We start from the raw sequence: 18,408 nt of genomic DNA, 5'->3' as shown, positions 1-18,408 counted from the left end.
TATATGTAGGAAATTAGAGGAGCAAAAAAATTCAGGCATAACGGTATTGAATCGTCTTTAAAGATTAAATTTGACAGAATGTTTTTCAACATTATTGTAACTGAAGAGTTTACATGGGCTTCTTCGTCAGGAGTACTTGGTGGCAATGATGTCCATCCTGGCATAATCAATACCAACATTGATCGTGCTGATTTAGAAGAAGGAAGCGGTGACTCAGAGGAGGATGAGATTTCAAATTTGGAGATTAACATGTCTTGAATGGTTAGTGAGGTGAATATGTCAAGCAGCTACAACATAAAAAGTAGTGGAAAAAGAAAAGAACGAGATCATTCTAAGGTTCGAGGTAGAAAGAAGAAAACATTTGCAATTGGTGTTCAGTTGCTGTCAAGATGAGATCAACTACTTGAGAGTATATCGACTACGAGTGACTCCACTTCTTTGAATATAGATCGACAAGGTTGTAGTATTTCCGATGTGATGTCTGAGCTCCACTCAATTCCTAGAGTTTCAAATGATGATGATTTTTACGACTTTGCTATGGAGTATATGAGTTTAAGAAGGAAAAGAGAAATGTGGTCCAATATGGGTGATCTTGAATATAAGCTGAAATGATTGTAGCAAATGTATGCACGAAGTAAACATGCTTAGCTCATATGGTATGATTTCATTTTCTTAACTGTTAATCAATTAACTACGTTCAAGTGTTAGCTAAATGTACTGTGTTATGTTATGATCGATAATTTATTTATACATGTTTATTTTATTTTTACAGAATAATGTGATGACAATTTTGAAAAAAAGTAGTTTCCAGTTGCTGAAGTTTGTTTGAGTCATTGTATTATTCCACATTCCATGTTGAGGATCCTTTTTGAATTTTATGGCTGTCATGTTATTGCGTTGTTTAGCTTGATGTTATTTAATGCTTGGGGTTAGTTGAAGAAAAAATTCTTTTTTGAAGCTAAGGTTTTATCAGTGGTAGTAGTAAAGGTCTCTTGGAGCTCCATTGTTAGGTAATATTACAAATTTGGTGATTTTTTGTTAAGTGGTATTGTCTTGTGCGCTCTAGACATCAATGCTTTTATTTCTTAAAGTAAAGGCTTTCCAAGTCTCTCTTGTATTTACTGCTAAATGGTTGAGACTTGGATGAAATTATTGGTTCATTTAGCTTGACTATTTTTTTCCTTACAAAACTGAGTTTGTTTCTTCATGTTATAAGGCTTGTTTTCTTGTAATATTCAAGCTGTCACTGTTGGGTCTAGCTATGAGCATGTAAGGTTTGAATTAATTGGTTTGGTTAGAAGCTAGAAACCTCCTTTTTAGTTTTTGATAGATTGAATATGAAGCTTTTAAAGCCTTTACTGTTATCCTTATTTTTCCTTTCTATCGTGGGGCAATTGGCTTCACAAGACATATTGACATTACTTGAATTCAATAAGGGTATCAAGCATGACCCCACTGGCTATGTTCATGAGTCATGGAATGAGGAGTAAACAAAAAAATAGGGCCAAAGAATCTTGAATAATTGAAGGAGGACAATAATTTTATTAGAATCATGTGAAAGTAGCAACATTTTAGCTACAAAAGAACATACATGTCAGAATGTATGTCATGCATGAGCTATAAAATTAACATCCGTATGTTAATTATGTTAATTTTACAGCTTATACATGTTAGAATGTAATTCTTTTGAAAGCAAAAAATTTCAAAAGAGATGTAGACGTCTTTTAATTTTTTTTTTCTATATAATGAGGGAAAACCTTTTTTTTTTTTTTTTTTTTTTCTATTTAATTGTTTGTATCATGTTTTCCAATGACACAACCTTCTTTAGAATAAACCTTTCAATTGCATTTGATACAAGCAAGTGAAACACCTTATTTTTTGACTTTATAAGTATGTAAAAAATTATTTTTCACCAACTCTTTGATAGTTTTTTTTTTTTTTTGTACTGAATGATATTTAATTATTTAAAGTATTTTATTAACAACATACCAATTTTTTTTATTTACATGTAATTGAAGATATGGATGATCTATGGTTTAATGCTATTATGCCATATTTAATGAAGATTTTGATGACGTTTATGATAATGTAATGAACTGCATTGCAAACCACATTAATTATCCTAGTTGTGAAGGTAGTGGTGCCTTAGTTGCTGATGCTGGAGATGACGGTGATGGAAACGACAACAACTATGATGACAACAACAATGATGATGATGATGATGACGGTGACGATGAAAGTGATGATAATGATGAATTTATTTTAAGGAGGAGTTTGTTTTGAATACATTAATTATATGCATGGCTAGAGCTATAAATATGTATTATATTAATTATATGCATAAAGAACTATGTATGGTTTCATTCAATACAAGGATGCGTTGGTTGAATGAGATTTTAAGAGGTAGTTGGAAACGGTGTGTTAACGTGTTTAGGATGAACACGCTACTTTATTGAGTCTGTGTAATGATTTAGAAACGTAACATGGCTTAAAACCTTCAAGAAGAATGAATGAGCATTATTGAAAAGATGACAATATTTCTATTTACAATAGCAGTAGCGGCGTCAAATAAAGAAGTACAGGAGAGATTTCAACATTCAGATGAAACTGTTAGTATATATTTCAAATAAGTCCTTAAATCATTATGTTTGTTTCGTGTAGAACTTATAAAACCAGTAGATCCATAATTTATGAGCACACTAAGAGAAATTGCAATGAATCTAATATATATGCCACATTTTAAGATAAGATGAATTTCTTTTTAATTAAGTTGTTTAAATGAATATGAAATATTTTATTAATGTTTATGATTACTTAATTTTTTTTGGCCTGTAGAATTGTGTCGGTGTAATTGATTGCACACATGTTCGTGACTACATACAATATGATAATCAAATTCTATTTATTGAAAGAAAAGGTGTACCAACACAAAATGTCATGGCCGCTTGTAGTTTCAACATGCAATTCATGTTTGTGTGGGCAGGATGGGAAAAGAATGCACACAATACACGTATTTTTCTTGAGGTTATTGACAATTGCAGTAAAAAATTTTCAAAACCACCAGAAGGTTGTGATTTAAAATAAATTGAAGACTTGGTAATTGAAGGCATATTTTTTTTTTATATATATAGTTTTGTTAAAAATTAGCATGCTATTCTTATTTGTATGTAAATACTATTTGGTTGATGTTGGATATCCTAATGAGTATGGGTATTTGGGTTCCTACAAAGACGAGAGGCATCACTTATAAGAATTTAGGCATCATGGACAACCAAGTGGTGGGGAAGAAGCGTTTAATCATGCACACTTATCACTACGTAATGTGATAGAGCGTTTTTTTTTTGGTATGGAAATAGAGGTGGATAATCTTGCAAAATATGCATGCTTATCCGTATTTGGCAAACACGCTCTTAGTACATATTTGGCAAAGGTTTGGATCCATGGTTTACTTATAAAAAAAATCAAATTAATATTTTTAATAAGATTGAAGTTCCATTTCAACCTCATAGTCAAATCTATTCAAAATAACTTTTTACTTGAAAATATATTGAAATGAATTTTTATCAGATTTATTTTTATTTTTAACACTCGTGCATTAAAACTATTAGAAAACACTAAAAACATCATAGTTTAATGTTTTTCAAGCAAAACTTACTTTTTAAAAGCACCTAAAAACATACAAAAATGATATCAAACACCCTCTTAACGTTATCATGTAAAGATTTTATTTTTTTATAGAAATCTTATCAAGAGACCAAGGCTACACGAGGAGGATATGATAGTGCATACCTATCTTTTAACAAATAATTGGAGACTAGTTAAGGTAACAATATTAGAAGGGTAAATAAGTCAAGTAAGCAAGACAGGATTCGAAGAGGAACATTGGTAATAAAGAACAAAGGGGCGATGAGGGAAACATAAAATTTGGTAGCGAGTCAAGTGAGGTTGGGACCAAAGAGCATGTTGTGCCTAACAACGGGAGAGGTGAAAGCTTTCACTTGGCAAAAGGGCAAGCAATGATGAGGAAAAGAAAGAGGAAGAAACTGCTGCTTCGACCATGGTGGATACTACGAGGTTCGAAAAGCACTTCTCTTTTGTCTCCCATGGTTTTTTCCCTCTATGGCAAATATGGTTTGTGGGAAAACTTATAGTTTAGTCCTTTTGTTTGTATCAATTCGATAATTGAGTCTCTTGAGAAAAGATTTATGAAATATATATTAATTTAATATATGTTATGAAATAGCATAAAAATCACTCAAAACCATCCACAATATTTATTAATTTAATATTTTTTAGACAAAAAAAAACAACCAATTTTAAGAACATTTTAAAAGACAGGTTGTTTGTTGAGTGAAAATTACAACTACCAGTACAAATATTTTATAAGAAAGATATTTATCAAGACTGTACAAAGAAGGGTGCTTCTTGTGTATGTGACATGTCATGTTTATCATGTTTTCCAAAAACGTACATTAAGAAAACGACAACATTTATCGTTCATGTCAATTTTTTTTTTTTTTTTTGAATTTGGCTTAAGATCTTTTAATTTGGTAGTCAATGTTGACAAATTAAGATTCTCGACGAAATCCGTCTAATTTGATTAATTAAACACAATAGGTGTGTGTGTGTATATATATTGCCTTGTGGTGAAATATTCTCGAGCCAATCATGAATTACATAGATTATGTTATTCTCAATAATACAATTTGATAAGTTATGCTATTGAAAATAATATAACATATAAAAATATAAAATAAATGATTTAGTGATAAAAACTTGAGACTAAAAAATTCATTTTTTTTATGGTATCAAGTTCGAGTCATGTGGTTGTTAATATAATAATAATTGGAGAATATAGTCGTTAACTTCATAATTCATGAGATTAGTTGAGGTGCGCAAACTGACTCGGACAACAATATTAATAATAATAAAATATTTACCATCTACAAACTAAAACAATTGATTTATTAATGTTATCACTCATTTATCGAGATGTAAGCAAAAATTCACATTTAGATTAACGCATTCAAAGTTTTTTTTTTGTTTCTCACCATCATATTCCTTAAGTTCAACTCATTTATCGAGCAAAATCATTAACAAATTACCACATGAGCCAACACTCATTTATCGAGCAAGTTCACTATTATTGACTTCTTAATTAAAGGGTTTGAAATTTACAAAAAAAGAATCATTGTCACCAAGGGCCTTTGGTAACCTATTCATCTACCAAATGACATCATCTTTTGCACAAGAATAGACATAAAGCTTAAATATTAGACCACATCTCATTAGCCATTGGTGCAAACCCCAAGGGATTCTCTCTCAATATTTCAAAAATATGCAAATTGTCTCCCTTAAGAGTAAATTAAGGCAGCCAATCAGCCGTTAATGGGAGATTAAGACTTCTTTAATACACGGGCATCCCAATGTTCTCCAAGTTAAAAAGACAAATCCAGTGCTTTAAAGCTTTATTGTGTTATATTATATGGTAGTACCAATCCATTGGTTGCCACATCGATTAACAAGGGTTTCTGTTCATAATCATAGTGATAAAGATCCACTTTCCTTTCCTTTATGACCTTTTCTCCCCTCTCTAATGATAATATTTTCGTACATGAATTTGATTTTCATGTCTCTATTGTTTTTTTGACTTTACCCTACCATGCCCCCCTCACCCTCTTATTTTTCTTACAAGCCTTCCCTACACTTTCTCTCTTTAATAATTATGGTCAAGCCATGATTTCTCAGCTCAATAGTTTTCAATCTGATCTTTTGGACTTTCACATTTTGTTTTACAATACCCTATTTATATTTTGAAAAATTAATTTGTTTTTTATTGTAAATTAATGTTACTGATAAACATACATCATATAATACAATTTTTCTTAGTGTCAACTTAGGTTTTTCTCTGTGCATTTCTCGTAATGATATCTCAAGATTATCCCGAGGAAGGAATCCATTTACCATGTAAGACTACCTCGTAACGTGCTCAAAGCTTGAGACTCAGACTATTATACCAGTTTGATGTCCTTACCGTTACGTTTAACCATCAATTACTTCAAATGATGACTGCTTCCCTTATGACAACTCTCTCGTGACCCATGCAAATACCGGTTGGCCTCCGCCTATACAGCAATCACCACCCCGATAATTATCGAAGCCACCCAAGAATATGCATACAGTAACCTCAATTTTATTTCCCGCTATTACTCTTATAGCAATTAACACTGTTTAGCATGTTAACTTGGTGTAAATTTTATAAATAATAAGAGGATTAATTCCGAGTAGATTCATAATCCAGTTAACATGGTTAAAATTTCAAGATTGTTTCAAGAAAGTTTTTTCAAATTGAATTGAAAACTTACTCAAACCATGATTCAGGCTTTGTGTTGGATCGAATCTCAAGCTCGGGTTAATAATAATTGGATTTTGAAGATAGATGAAGCCTTTGCAGATTATTAAGGTCCATTATTCAAGACGCATTTTTGCAAAACGACCTAAGAACCCACCCTTTTGGCTGGAATGGATGAATTATTCAAGAAGATGCACAAATGACCGCGCAACATGCTCAAGCTGACCATCAATCCTCAACATACTTGACCTGTTAATAGAGAATTTCCTCTTGATAATGCCTCCCATGGACTTAGATAGCACTCCCATAGCTGCTGCCTGCATCCCTTCTTTCAGCATCAGGATTTGATCAGCTTCCAAATAGATAATCAGCAGTCCCCTTCCTTGGTTCCTATAACTTCCACAATCAGTAGCTTGTTGACGATCATTGTCATTCCTAGCATGCCTAGAAAGACAAGGCCAGTAACCAAATAACTTTCACAAAGCTGGTCCATTGCTCCCAAGCCATATCCTGATGGAATTTGTGGCACTTCCTGGCCATACTCATAACCAAGTTCTCCACTTGATCCATTGCAATATCCAGCATCATAGCCAGGCAAAGAATCGTGATGATCACCCTCGTTTTCCTCACTTTCTTCACCTTTATGCAAGACTAGAGACTTCTCTTGGGAATTTCCTTTGCCATTGCCAAGTTCAAGGGACAGCGGCGCTGCTTCAATAGCAGGAAGCCTAAGCGGTTTCCTTTCACTTCGAGGTTTCGGAGCAGGTTCATTGACTTCATCTTTTCCGCAAGGTGCTGTAATCGATCCATAGGAGACACCATTTAATGATAAGGCATTCGGATCCGGCGTTGAACTAGGGTAACAAATTTTGTCCGAGGGAGGAAGAGGTTTTCCGTAAGTTGCAGCAGGATCATAGCTACCACCAAAAGCAGTGGGGTCGTATTCTTCGAACTCAGTCTCGTTAAACTCCGAGACCTTATACGAGACAATGAACCGCGTCTGTTCATGATAGCAAAGGACCAGGATCATTCTCAATACACACAGGCTCCCAGAAAGTAGAGGCAGAGTATGCAATTCTTGTGTAAACTTGAGACACGATCGTAATTAAAGCATAATAAGGAAGCGGATCAGGGCAAAAATTTGGCGCTCATTATAGTTGTAGCTGGAATAAGCCACTGAATATCATGATCTGGGACAGAACCATTGCATTATAGTAAGGAGTTCGAGAGACTCACCGTTATAGTACTCACTCTGATAATCATCATCATAGAAGGAGCTGTAGTAGGCCATTGATGATCAATCTGCCTCAAATAATATCTTCAGCTACTAAAACATAATCATGTTATGGTGTTTCCAGCAACCATTTTCCATAAGCTAATCAGATCTCTACAAGAATATCAACAAAAGAGAAACAAAGCTTATCTGCACATTTCACAAAACCTAGCAATTGTCTATGTTCAAGAGCCATACAATCCCCTATCTGATAAGAAAGAGGATATATTTGTTAGGCATTAATAACCCACCTAATTGAATCTTCCTTCGTGATTATCAAAAGCGGGAGCAATTCAGATATTTGCAGTGAACCAACCATCAAGCCATTTTAGAGAAAAGATGCATGTGCATACGCTTTTAGTCCATGGAAAAGGGCAAGAAATTCAAGGTCATATGATCACTGATGAGTCTGCTTTTCAAGAACACAAGTGTGAAAGTTTGACATGGATGTGACAGGAGCAACTTGTTTTTTCGTTGGTTGATCTGTCATTATCATTGGTTAATCCTACAGAACGTTGTTACCTAACCAACTGGAAAGTTTCATCCAAGTTCAACTGGACGAATTGAGAAAGGAGTGTGTGCACATGCTGTATGCTTAACAAGACATTGTAATGAGAAGACAGGCAACCCACAAAAGTACAACAAGTGGTAAGCACTTGACTACTGACATGATTTCAGCTCTTGAACTCAAATCTTATATTTTGGGGCCAAACTAAAAGGCCCAAGGCTCAAGAGAGAGGGCCGAGCTAAAAGGCCTAAAAATAGAGAAATACCAGACATCATGGGGGCTGTTTGGTCCAGCTATTGGGCCACAATCAAACCGGCTCACTAGTTAGCAGCGAGGCTTCTACGTAGTACTTTGCCTCATTAGCTAGTTCGCTACATAAACAATTCATTTTATTTTATTGGTGTGATGCACGGTTTTCATGGCAAAGCGAATGTACTCACCGGTTTCTCTTATGCTTGCAACCCTACTCCTTTCATGGCAAATTCATATGATTTAAACGATGTGGGAGTGTATAAATACCCCAAGATCATTATGTATAAGGCTACTTAAAAGATCGAAACACATAAAAAAATTTCTATAAAATTATTCTTTTTCATTTTTTATTATTCACTTCTCATACATCACTTTCATCCCTAATTTTTCTAACTTAAGCATTACTTTATCTTTTTTTTAATAAAAAAAAAAATTGTTGCCTATAATGACCAAACCTGAAACAAAAAACACATCGATCACTTTCAAATCATAGATAATTTCTATAAAGAATTTTTATGTATCTCTATAAGTCCATTTATTTACACACACATATGGACTTGGTTGGTTAAGGATTAGTGTTAACTAATTCAACCACTTCCAAATCATAGAAGTCTTGTTATGGAAATGAGATATTAATCAAATTCTTGTGAGCACTTTTAAGTTGATCCGGTCAAAACTCGATCTAATAAAAAATATTTATAAGACAATGCTATCTAGGTATTTTTTTAAATATCTAAGCGCTATTTTTTTAAAACATAAAAATAAATAAGTTGCAGTGAAGTCTTTGATAATGTCATTAAACTCATCCTAGTGGGTCAACTTTAAAATCTTCCAATTTAATTATTTGTTTAGATTGAGATTAAAATTAAACCATGTATGAATTGCTACGATATGACTCAATCGATTAGATAGGTGTAAAAACAACTCATACAACTAGTAAAAATACAGTTAGCTATAAAACAATTTCAGGTTAATCTTTTTTTTTTAATATATAATTGAAACAGGACATATTAGATCATTACCTATCAACCTAAGTTTATCGTCAAACTCATAACTATTTGGGTTATAGACACGAATAAAATTTACTAACTTGATTGGCTAAGTATTTTTTTTTCTCAATTCTTTATTCTATCCTTGTTGAGGCCTTCATTGGATTTGAATTTGATGAAATTGCTACCAAATTAAAAAGTTTTTATAGAAAGATAAGCCAAATCAAGAGAAGAGGGTTTAGGCTTGGGTATGAAAAAACTCATAACATAATTAAAGAGTTATTCTAGGATTGAATTAAACAAATAATTAAGATAAAAAGTGATTGACATATATAATACATATGCTAGGGTGTAATAGAAGTCATCATACTAGAGAGGCACAAACGTCTTCCTCCTAGATCCAAAAACAACCTTCTTTGGTATCACTAAAACCATTTGATAGGGATTTCCTTCCAAGACGATATTGAATAGAAATCATGGAACTCCGGTATTTTTTTCTTGTCCTTTTCCATCTGGTTATGTGCCATAATTTTTTTTTCTTACCTTAAAGGATGAAAAATGGTTGTATTTTTATCATAATGTTCAATTATAGACCATTTAGTTTTAATATTATGAAAAACAAAAATTATCCAAATAATATGGTATAAAATTGAGTATCAATCCAATAAAAAGTTTTTTTTTTTTACTCCGCAAAAAACCTACACCTAGTTTACTAGAAAACCATAGGTTTCCAATCCAAAACTGCACACCAGTCTTAAATAAAATAAATATGGAAAGGGCCCAATTATGAAAAAAAATATGTGCAAAAAAAAAATTACTCTTTATCATTCCATAGTTCAACTGAGTGAGGAACTACTGCAATTGAAACAATCAATTACTTGACTCGTTAGGTTTTTTTTTTTTTTTTTTAAATAAAAATTGCTTATAAATAAAATATTAAAAAAAAAAAGAGACAAAGAAGATAGAGAAGCTATATTCCTGGCTTTTGATAACGTGATCATATAAGGCCCATGTTTCTAAGTTCAGAGCAAGGCATAAAACTGCATTTCTATAAGAAATTCCAAAATTATATGTAGGACACCACATCTTAATTAGACCAGCATAAAAGCTCATATTAAAAGAATCTAATTATCATTGGAAAAACACTATAGCCCATTAATTTCAAATTCTCATATTTTTATATATAAAACGTATCGAATTATGTATATTTTGACAAGTATGGCTGTATTGTTGGCCCTATCTTTTATATATTCCAACACACCAAGGTAATGGAATTATATCATTTAATTTGAGGGCGGCAAGGGCTTATAGCTCAAGCTCAAGTACAGTACTAAGACGAACAAAAGAAAAATGGCTGTAAATCTTCATGTAGTGATGGTTCCATGGTCTGCCTTTAGCCACATCATGCCATTCTTTCAACTTTCCATTGCCTTAGCCAAAGCAAGAACAAAAATATCCTTCATATCAACGCCAAAAAGCATCCAACGTCTCCCCAAAATCCTTCCAAACCTGATTCCACTTATTGACCTAGTGGAAATTCCATTGCCGAACTTAAAACGACAAAGATCTCTTGCCAGAAGGTGCAGAAGCTGGACATCCCGTCTGAGAAAATTCAGTACCTTAAAGTTTCATATCTCTTGCAGCAACCCTTCAAGCAATTTGTATCCAATCGATCAGCAGACTGGATCATAGCTGATGTTATTGTTCATTGGGTGGTGGAGATAGCCCAAGCACATGATGTCTCGCTCAAGGTATTTTCTCCATGCTCAGCTTCAACAGCTGCATTCATGTGGCCTCTACATTATCTTGTTGGAGATGGCCAGAAAAGGTTCCAGTCCTCACCGGAAAGTTTGACAAAACCACCAGAATGGTTTGACTTTCCCTCCTCCATAGCTTTCAAGCTTCATGAGGCTACTGGATTCCAGGCAGGGTTCTATGGAGATAATGCTTCAGGAATATCAGATGCGGAAAGGACTGCTAAGATTCTTAATGTTGGTCAAGCATTGGCCATACGTACTTGCAATGAATTTGAAGGCAAGTACATTAATCTTTATGAGAAACTATGTGGAAAACCAGGATTCCAGTAGGTTTACTCCCTCTGAGAGAACGGAAACAGGAGCAACGGTTAATGACGAGTCATGGAGGAAGATGTTCATTTGGCTTGGTGAACAGAAACCAAATTCTGTTGTATTTGTGGGTTTTGGGAGCAAGACTAAGCTAAATAAAAATCAAATACTTGAGATAGCTTGTGGACTCGAGCTATCAGGCCATTAACGTTTTTTTGGACTCTCAGGAAACCTAGTGGAGTTAATAATGATGTCGATGCTCTCCCTTCAGGTTTTATTGAGCGTACGAGTAACAAAGGAATTGTTTGTATGAGATGGAAACCACAGATGGAGACTTTATGGCACCCATCATTTGGGGGATCTCTGTTTCACAGTGTTTGGGGATCTGTGATAGAGATTTGCAATTTGGACATTGTCTTGTAGTGTTTGTTACCTTTCCCCATTGATCAACCTCTTTATGCAAGGCTTCTAGTTGAGAAAGACTTGGCTGTGGAAGTAGACAGAAATGGAGATGAGTCTTTTAGCAGGGATGCTATAGCCAATGCTATGGTCTAGCTATGGTGTCTAAACAAGGAGAAAAATATAGGACAAATACAAGTGAAGCTGCAGCAGTTTCTGGGAATCATGAGTTGCATCAGGACTATTATCAACTACTTGAAAAGTGGTGTAAACAAAAACAAAAGACCACCTCTTCCAACTTGTTTCTGCTATTGCTTAGTATTTATGTCTCTTTGTCAAGCTGTTGAGGCTTACCTCTGCCATTATTACATTGTTGGCTCTTCCTCCAACTGTCTGGTTTTACTGTATCAGCTTTCCTTTGTGCATGTACTTTGGAACTGATTGATTGTTTCCTGTAATAAGATCACTTTTAATCTATCCAAGTTAAAACAAAAGGTGCCACCATTATCTAAATCATGCTGTTATCAACATTAGAGAAGCTAATGTCTGTAACGATATATATATAATTCTGCGCACAATATGAAGTAATTTTGATTAACTATGGATTAATTGCAATGTTTCTAAGACCCGACCAGTCCAACGGGTGATGACCCACAAACGGGACTGAACAAGTTTTTTTTCAAACTAAATATATTGTTGACTTAATCAAACTCAGGTGACTACGTCGTTAACTCGTAATTTGGGTATCCATGTCAAAACTTGGATAAGATTCAATTAACATCTTTTATTGTTTTTTAAATAGTATCATTTAAAAATAAAAAAAATTAACCTAAATTAACTCATTAACTTTTAAATTGATGTCCTAAACCCCCGTAAGCCAGATTATAAGTCTACATGATTATTAGTATTATTTATTCCGTTTTAGATTTTCTTAGTGTTCGTGTTAATTTCTACTTTTCAAATTGTTTTTTGCCTAACTTGTTTTCAAATTGACGTTTTTTAAGTGTTTTGTTTTATTGTTTTAATGTGTTGATATAAAAAAAAAATTATTCTAATATATTTTTTAATTGAAAAACACTTTTGAAAAGTACATTGCATCATATCACTAAAAACACACTAAGGACATGTTTGAGAGCGTAGTAGAGATTGCTTTTCATTTGAAAATATATCAAAATAATATATATTTTTTATTTTTAAAAATTTATTTTTAACATCAACTTATCAAAACCATAAAAAACACGGAAAAAATAATTTTAAAAAAAATAAAAATAACAAAATTACGGTTCAACCACTATACCAACCACACATTAAATATGCCCCTTAACTATTTATTTTTATTCACTTGATTGCTATACTCTGGAGATTTTCTTAATGTGGTCCCATTTATAGAATTCAGTTCAATTTTCCAACATGTGACAGGTGGAATTATAGGCCATTAAAAAATAACACATGGTATGACTGGTTGAAAAAAAATTGACACAAGGCAAATATTTTTTGAAAAAAAATTAAAAAAAAGGAGAAAAAATGACCTTTATTAATAAAATGAAACTAAAAAAACATAAAAAAGAAAATAAAATTCCTCCATCCCAAATAAAAGCGGAGGATGCATGCTTTCATACCCAAATATATCATGTATTAATTAACAAAAACTAAAGCATGTAGGTAAAAAATTGTGATAATATTTATTGTTTATTCTTCTATAATTCATTATTGCTATATTTTTTTAAAAAAATTATTTTGATTCTCTAACCTTTTTTTATATATAATTGAAACATTTTAGGCCTAGATTTAAACCCAATTACATGTTTTTTTTTTTTTTTTGGTTAAGGAAATAGTTGAATTTGAAAGAAAAAAATCTAAAGTAAAAAACATAGGTAACATAGATGACGACATTGGGGATTTTTTGCAAATTTCATTTTCACCCCATGTTTATTAGCTATCAGATGACCAATCCCTATAATATCTTTTTTTAAAATGAATTTTGGTACCCAACTTCATTTCCTTTATTTTTTTAATTATTTCCTTGGTGGAAAAGAGAGAGAGGGAGTTGTTAGATTTTTTTTTAAAGAGAAAAAGTTACCATTGATTATAATTTCTTTCATCAAAATGGTTGATTTTTATGTCAAATAGTTGCATATAATAAGGGGGTAAGAACAATGTTTTTTTTTTTTTTTTTAACCTTGAAAACAACTAGACAAATAGATTTGAGCTTGGAAAGAGTTCTTATTTTGGGGTGGTTAATTTTTTGTATTTTTAGAGGCCATTAATTGGTTTAACAAGGTTCCTAAGATGTCTCCTAGATATTTTGGATCAAAAATTGGTTTAAAATAGGTTTTTTGGTGAAAAAATTGGTTTCAAAATTGCCAAATTCTAGGAGTTCTAAATGATGCGTCGTCGATTGACGCAAACGACATGCCTTTTTTTTTTTTTTTAAAGAATTGATCACATGTTGTCCTTTCTATTGAATTAAGAAAAAAAAAAATAAAGGCCCATGCGACCAGGTGATTGGCTTGGCTTACTATACTTAGCAATGCCTGTCCTCAGTTAATTTTTTTAATTTTTATTGTTTTAAATAATTTTTTTTTTATGTTTTAGTTAATACCCCTTTGTTGTGATTTATTTATATATATTTTTTAAAATATCAATTAGTTTTTCATTACATCAAACATATTTCTTTCTTATTTATATCCATTTTTGTGTGTGTTTTGGTACACTACTAAAACGCAACCTCAATTTCCCTTTCTCGGATAACTTTTGTTTACCTTGGATTAAATATCTAAGAAAATATTTGATTCAATCGTCCACTCTAACCCAATTTGTGTAATACTAATGGATTGAAACACATTCCAATTCAGTCTAACCCAATTCGTGTATATCTTTTTGAAAGAGAGTATCATAACTCCTTGGGTCGACTACCCTCTTAGACCCTAGCCCAGTCCAATTATAAATGGCTCATTGGCTCCCAAGAAGCTCGATCTCAAACCATTTGTGAATCACACAATGGGTTAGGCTGAGCAAACAAAATTAGGGTTGGGTTAGAACTTGCCGTCCTAGCTAGCGAATCCTAGTAGGTCCCTTTTCCTTTTCTTCAATAATAATTGTGACATGCAGCTAAGCAGCTTGGAGCCCGTGCCCCCACTCCTAAGAAAGCTCGAGTCATTTTTCCTGGCATCCTCTTGTTCTTCTCTGTAATTGACTTAGACACTTTGAAAATCGATCCAACGAATCTTAATAGAAGAAATACGTCTCAAGTACAACGACTATCGGGTTCATGTGCATTGAAAATTTGCTGTTTGAGTCTCTTGCTGTATGTTACAAGGTTAGGTGCATGTTACATCATAGACACTATCAAATCCGGTTGAAGAAAAAGCCCTAACTAGATGCATGATAAGTATATATTTTTTTCATAATTATTTGACCAAATCTTCCCCTTACATCAGTAGTTCAACAAAACTTGTTTATTTTAGAGAGGGTGTGCAGAGATTAGGGAAGAAAGTAACACTAGCAAACAGGAAGAAAAGCAAAGCAAAGCAAACCAAACCTTGTACTTATGTGCACAATATTTACTTGTATATTATGTTAGAATATATTTATGAGATTGCTAAAATAATTACAAGATAACAAATCATTCTAGATTATTAATTAAATTGCTAGCACATACATAATTATTACGTTTTTTGTGCCTACCAAATAAAATAATGCCAACAAATTCTAATTTGGCATGCTGGTTTCATGGTAATCAAATAAACATTCCTTTGATGAGGAACAACCTCCTAGCCAATAGAAACTTAGTTTAGTTTCGACGAATTGAACTGAATTCTGTAGTTAACTTTTTCATTTGATCTCAAAAGTCGTGTTGAATTAGGTTGCAATAAGTTTACTCCTCGTGACTTTTGTACATGCTTGACTTTTTGTAAACGGTGTAGGTATAGCCCTTCTTGTGTTTATTAACCTGAAAAAACGTGTGGAAGCAATTGACTTTGAATTACGTGTTTGTTGATTTCTTTCGGTTTCTGTTTTGTAGGAATATTCTTTTTATTTTCCCTTTTTAAAATATTTTTATAGGATTATTGTTTTAATTTTATTTTCATAATTTCTTATAAATTACAAATTTGAAATAGAAATCTCTGCAAAATCGAATTACAACTTTATGATTGTGTTTAGTTAATCAATAACTTATGAAAACAAAAGAATATTGATAAAAATAATAAACAACTAGCTAATGCTTAGTTACTGCCTCGAGAAAACAAATAGAGATAGTTAGGATATTGGAGGCATGCTTATGGACCTGTTGTGACTTATTGAGTTTACTTAGTGATCCAAAATATTTATAGATCTTGACCACGTTAGTTCATCTTAGGAGTTGCATGAAAATTAATTAGTAAAAACATTGATGCCTATCATTGGATGTGAATTTGACACATTATTGGGGGAGTAGTTTGTGAATATTAGTGACATATTAGCTAGAAATAACAACTGGTTGGGAAATGAGGTGCCTAATTGTAAAGAATATGGTACGTGTTTCACTATTAACCATTAACTAGAAAATGCAGTGCCAACTTGCATAAAAGTTTGTATTGGCAAAAAAATTGTTAGTATAAACATAAAAAAGTTTATGTGGGTGGGCAGTGCGCAATGTTGTGTTTTGACTCGTAACTTGAAAAATGTTCAGTGTGTGCGTATTAGACAACGTATTTTAAAAGGTAGGAGGAGGAGGAGGAGGAGGAGAAGGAAAACATTTGGTCGTTTTGCCTTTGATCCAACATTTGAGTTATAACCATTAAAGACATGGGGGTGGTGCCCATAAATGACATGAGGGTGAAAACACATAAGAGAGAGAAAAACATGTGGTATGTTTGAGCTACTACCAAAAAAATTTGAAAAAAGGAGTCCATTTGGGCACCAACCCAAACACACTCTCAATCTTCTTGTTTTTTTCTTTAAATACACACTATCATTTGCCCCCTAGTCTTTTAAATAGATGTTTTTAAATTAAAGACTAAACTAGCAAAAGAGGGAAAAGGAAATACTTGTTTTATATAATTGATGTTTTTTTTTTTTTTAATCAATGTTTCTACCAGAGAAAGAAGAATTTAATTTTCTTGTTTTGTTTAAAGAAGGAGTGTAATAGTAAGAAATAAGAGTAAAAGTAAGTAATATGATTTGTGTATGTATTAAAAACGTATGAAAGTTTTTCATAAGTAGTCATGGAGAGTGGAGAAGGATCTGATCTGTTTAAAGACAAGTGATCATTAAGACAAGGAGAAATATCCTTGATTCCTTTGGAAATATATGGTCATAAAGACCTAAAGAAGGATTACTGATTCTTTTGGAGATAAATGGTTGCAGAGACCTAAAGAGACATCCCTAACCTTTTAGAGAGCCTGGAGACTTGTATGGAGATTCAATGGAGAAATATTTGGACTCATAAAGATCTCGCCGTGGAGATTTTAATAGAGATATATTTGGAGATTTTTTTTGACATTGGAGATATAAAAAAAATACTGATTTTATTAAAAAGTTCAAAAGTTAGAGATACAATTCTTAGATCTAATTTGGAGATTATATGATCTTAGGTATATCATTATGTGGGTAAACTTCCTTCCTTTCATGTTTAGGTTTAGTTTATTTTTTCATGAGCTAATAAAACTAACCTCTGGCTATCAATCTTTCTTCGTATTCTTTTTTCAGGACATGACATTCCTTAGTGTCATGTTTATGCTCACGATGAAAAAGATAGAACTTATTAGGGTGTTTTGTGTTCACGTCACTTTTCATGGGAGAAGGATATTACATAAATTCTTTCTCTCTAATAATAGCTTGCACCTCAGCCATTTAGATGATAAGATTTTAAGGAATGTCAAGTGATCATGAATGTCTCATTGGTGCTCTTTTTAGATGCTTTAGTTAGATACTAGTGATGTTAAGGAGACTTTACTCGATGGAAATGTGGGCGATTTTATCTGATTACACTAGCTTATTCCATCATAATATAAATTTTCATTGCTTGTTTAACTTTAAGGATTTTTCATTAAGAAGAGAATACAACTTTTTTTCATAGGGAATAATTATAGACTCCACTAATCAGAGCTTCTATGGTAATGAGTTCAATGAGTCTTTTCACGTAGAGTATTTTTTGTTGTTGTTAAACCTTTGGACATATGCCTTAGTACTCTCATTTTCTTGTTGTGTGATGTCAAAGAATTAAGTGATAATCTTTTTACTTAGAATGCTTATGCCAAAGCGAGAGATGAGTTTAGAGCTGATATTATAAAATAAAAAATAAAATCACATTTTAGGATATGGTATTATACACATAAAGACCTATAAGCATTATTGGAATAACTTTGCACATAACATCACATTCTCATGTGACAAGCTTGAGGATGTTTCTCATATTTTGTATGTGTTTTTTAGGGTTTATGAGTCCTTTATAGTTGTTTAAACTGGCCTTTACAGAGACACAATCTTTGAATGTTCGCGTGTTTAGTATTATAAGATAAATTGAAGATTCTCCCACTTGGTAGGGGTTGTGTTTAGAAGCTCGTAGAGTCATGGATTTTGTTTTG

The 18,408-nt window shown here is 32.6% G+C and overlaps 2 protein-coding genes across 2 annotated transcripts; one reads left to right on the top strand and one right to left on the bottom strand.

Annotated features, from left to right (window-relative positions):
- Positions 1-6,440: 6,440 nt before the first annotated feature.
- On the bottom strand, positions 6,441-8,027 carry LOC118042809 (uncharacterized). The gene is made up of 3 exons (XM_035050529.2): positions 7,877-8,027; positions 7,589-7,739; positions 6,441-7,352 (listed from the first exon to the last, which is right to left on the bottom strand). The coding sequence occupies exons 2-3, from the start codon at positions 7,619-7,621 to the stop codon at positions 6,720-6,722; spliced, it is 666 nt and encodes a 221-aa protein (XP_034906420.1). The 5' UTR covers positions 7,622-7,739; positions 7,877-8,027; the 3' UTR covers positions 6,441-6,719.
- Positions 8,028-10,724: 2,697 nt separating this feature from the next.
- Positions 10,725-12,284, top strand: LOC118042832 (UDP-glycosyltransferase 91C1). The gene is made up of 5 exons (XM_073408690.1): positions 10,725-10,759; positions 10,906-11,457; positions 11,668-11,743; positions 11,864-11,989; positions 12,180-12,284. Exons 1-5 carry the CDS (start codon positions 10,725-10,727, stop codon positions 12,282-12,284), a joined length of 894 nt encoding a protein of 297 aa, XP_073264791.1.
- Positions 12,285-18,408: the final 6,124 nt, after the last annotated feature.

The sequence above is a fragment of the Populus alba genome, chromosome 4 (assembly GCF_005239225.2).
Source record: "Populus alba chromosome 4, ASM523922v2, whole genome shotgun sequence".
Taxonomy (NCBI): domain Eukaryota; kingdom Viridiplantae; phylum Streptophyta; class Magnoliopsida; order Malpighiales; family Salicaceae; genus Populus; species Populus alba.
This window is presented reverse-complemented; position numbering and strand designations above follow the sequence as displayed.

What these genes read in the sequence shown, in the direction of transcription:
- LOC118042809 (XM_035050529.2), bottom strand. Translation starts at nt 7,621, where the DNA reads ATGATGATGATTATCAGAGTGAGTACTATAACG. An exon ending in TCAGAGTGAGTACTATAACG is followed by an intron (nt 7,353 to 7,588) that starts GTGAGTCTCTCG and finishes TATCATGAACAG; the next exon opens with ACGCGGTTCATTGTCTCGTA.
- LOC118042832 (XM_073408690.1), top strand. Translation starts at nt 10,725, where the DNA reads ATGGCTGTAAATCTTCATGTAGTGATGGTTCCATG. An exon ending in TGTGGAAAACCAGGATTCCA is followed by an intron (nt 11,458 to 11,667) that starts GTAGGTTTACTC and finishes TTGGACTCTCAG; the next exon opens with GAAACCTAGTGGAGTTAATA. An exon ending in ATGCTATAGCCAATGCTATG is followed by an intron (nt 11,990 to 12,179) that starts GTCTAGCTATGG and finishes CTCTTTGTCAAG; the next exon opens with CTGTTGAGGCTTACCTCTGC.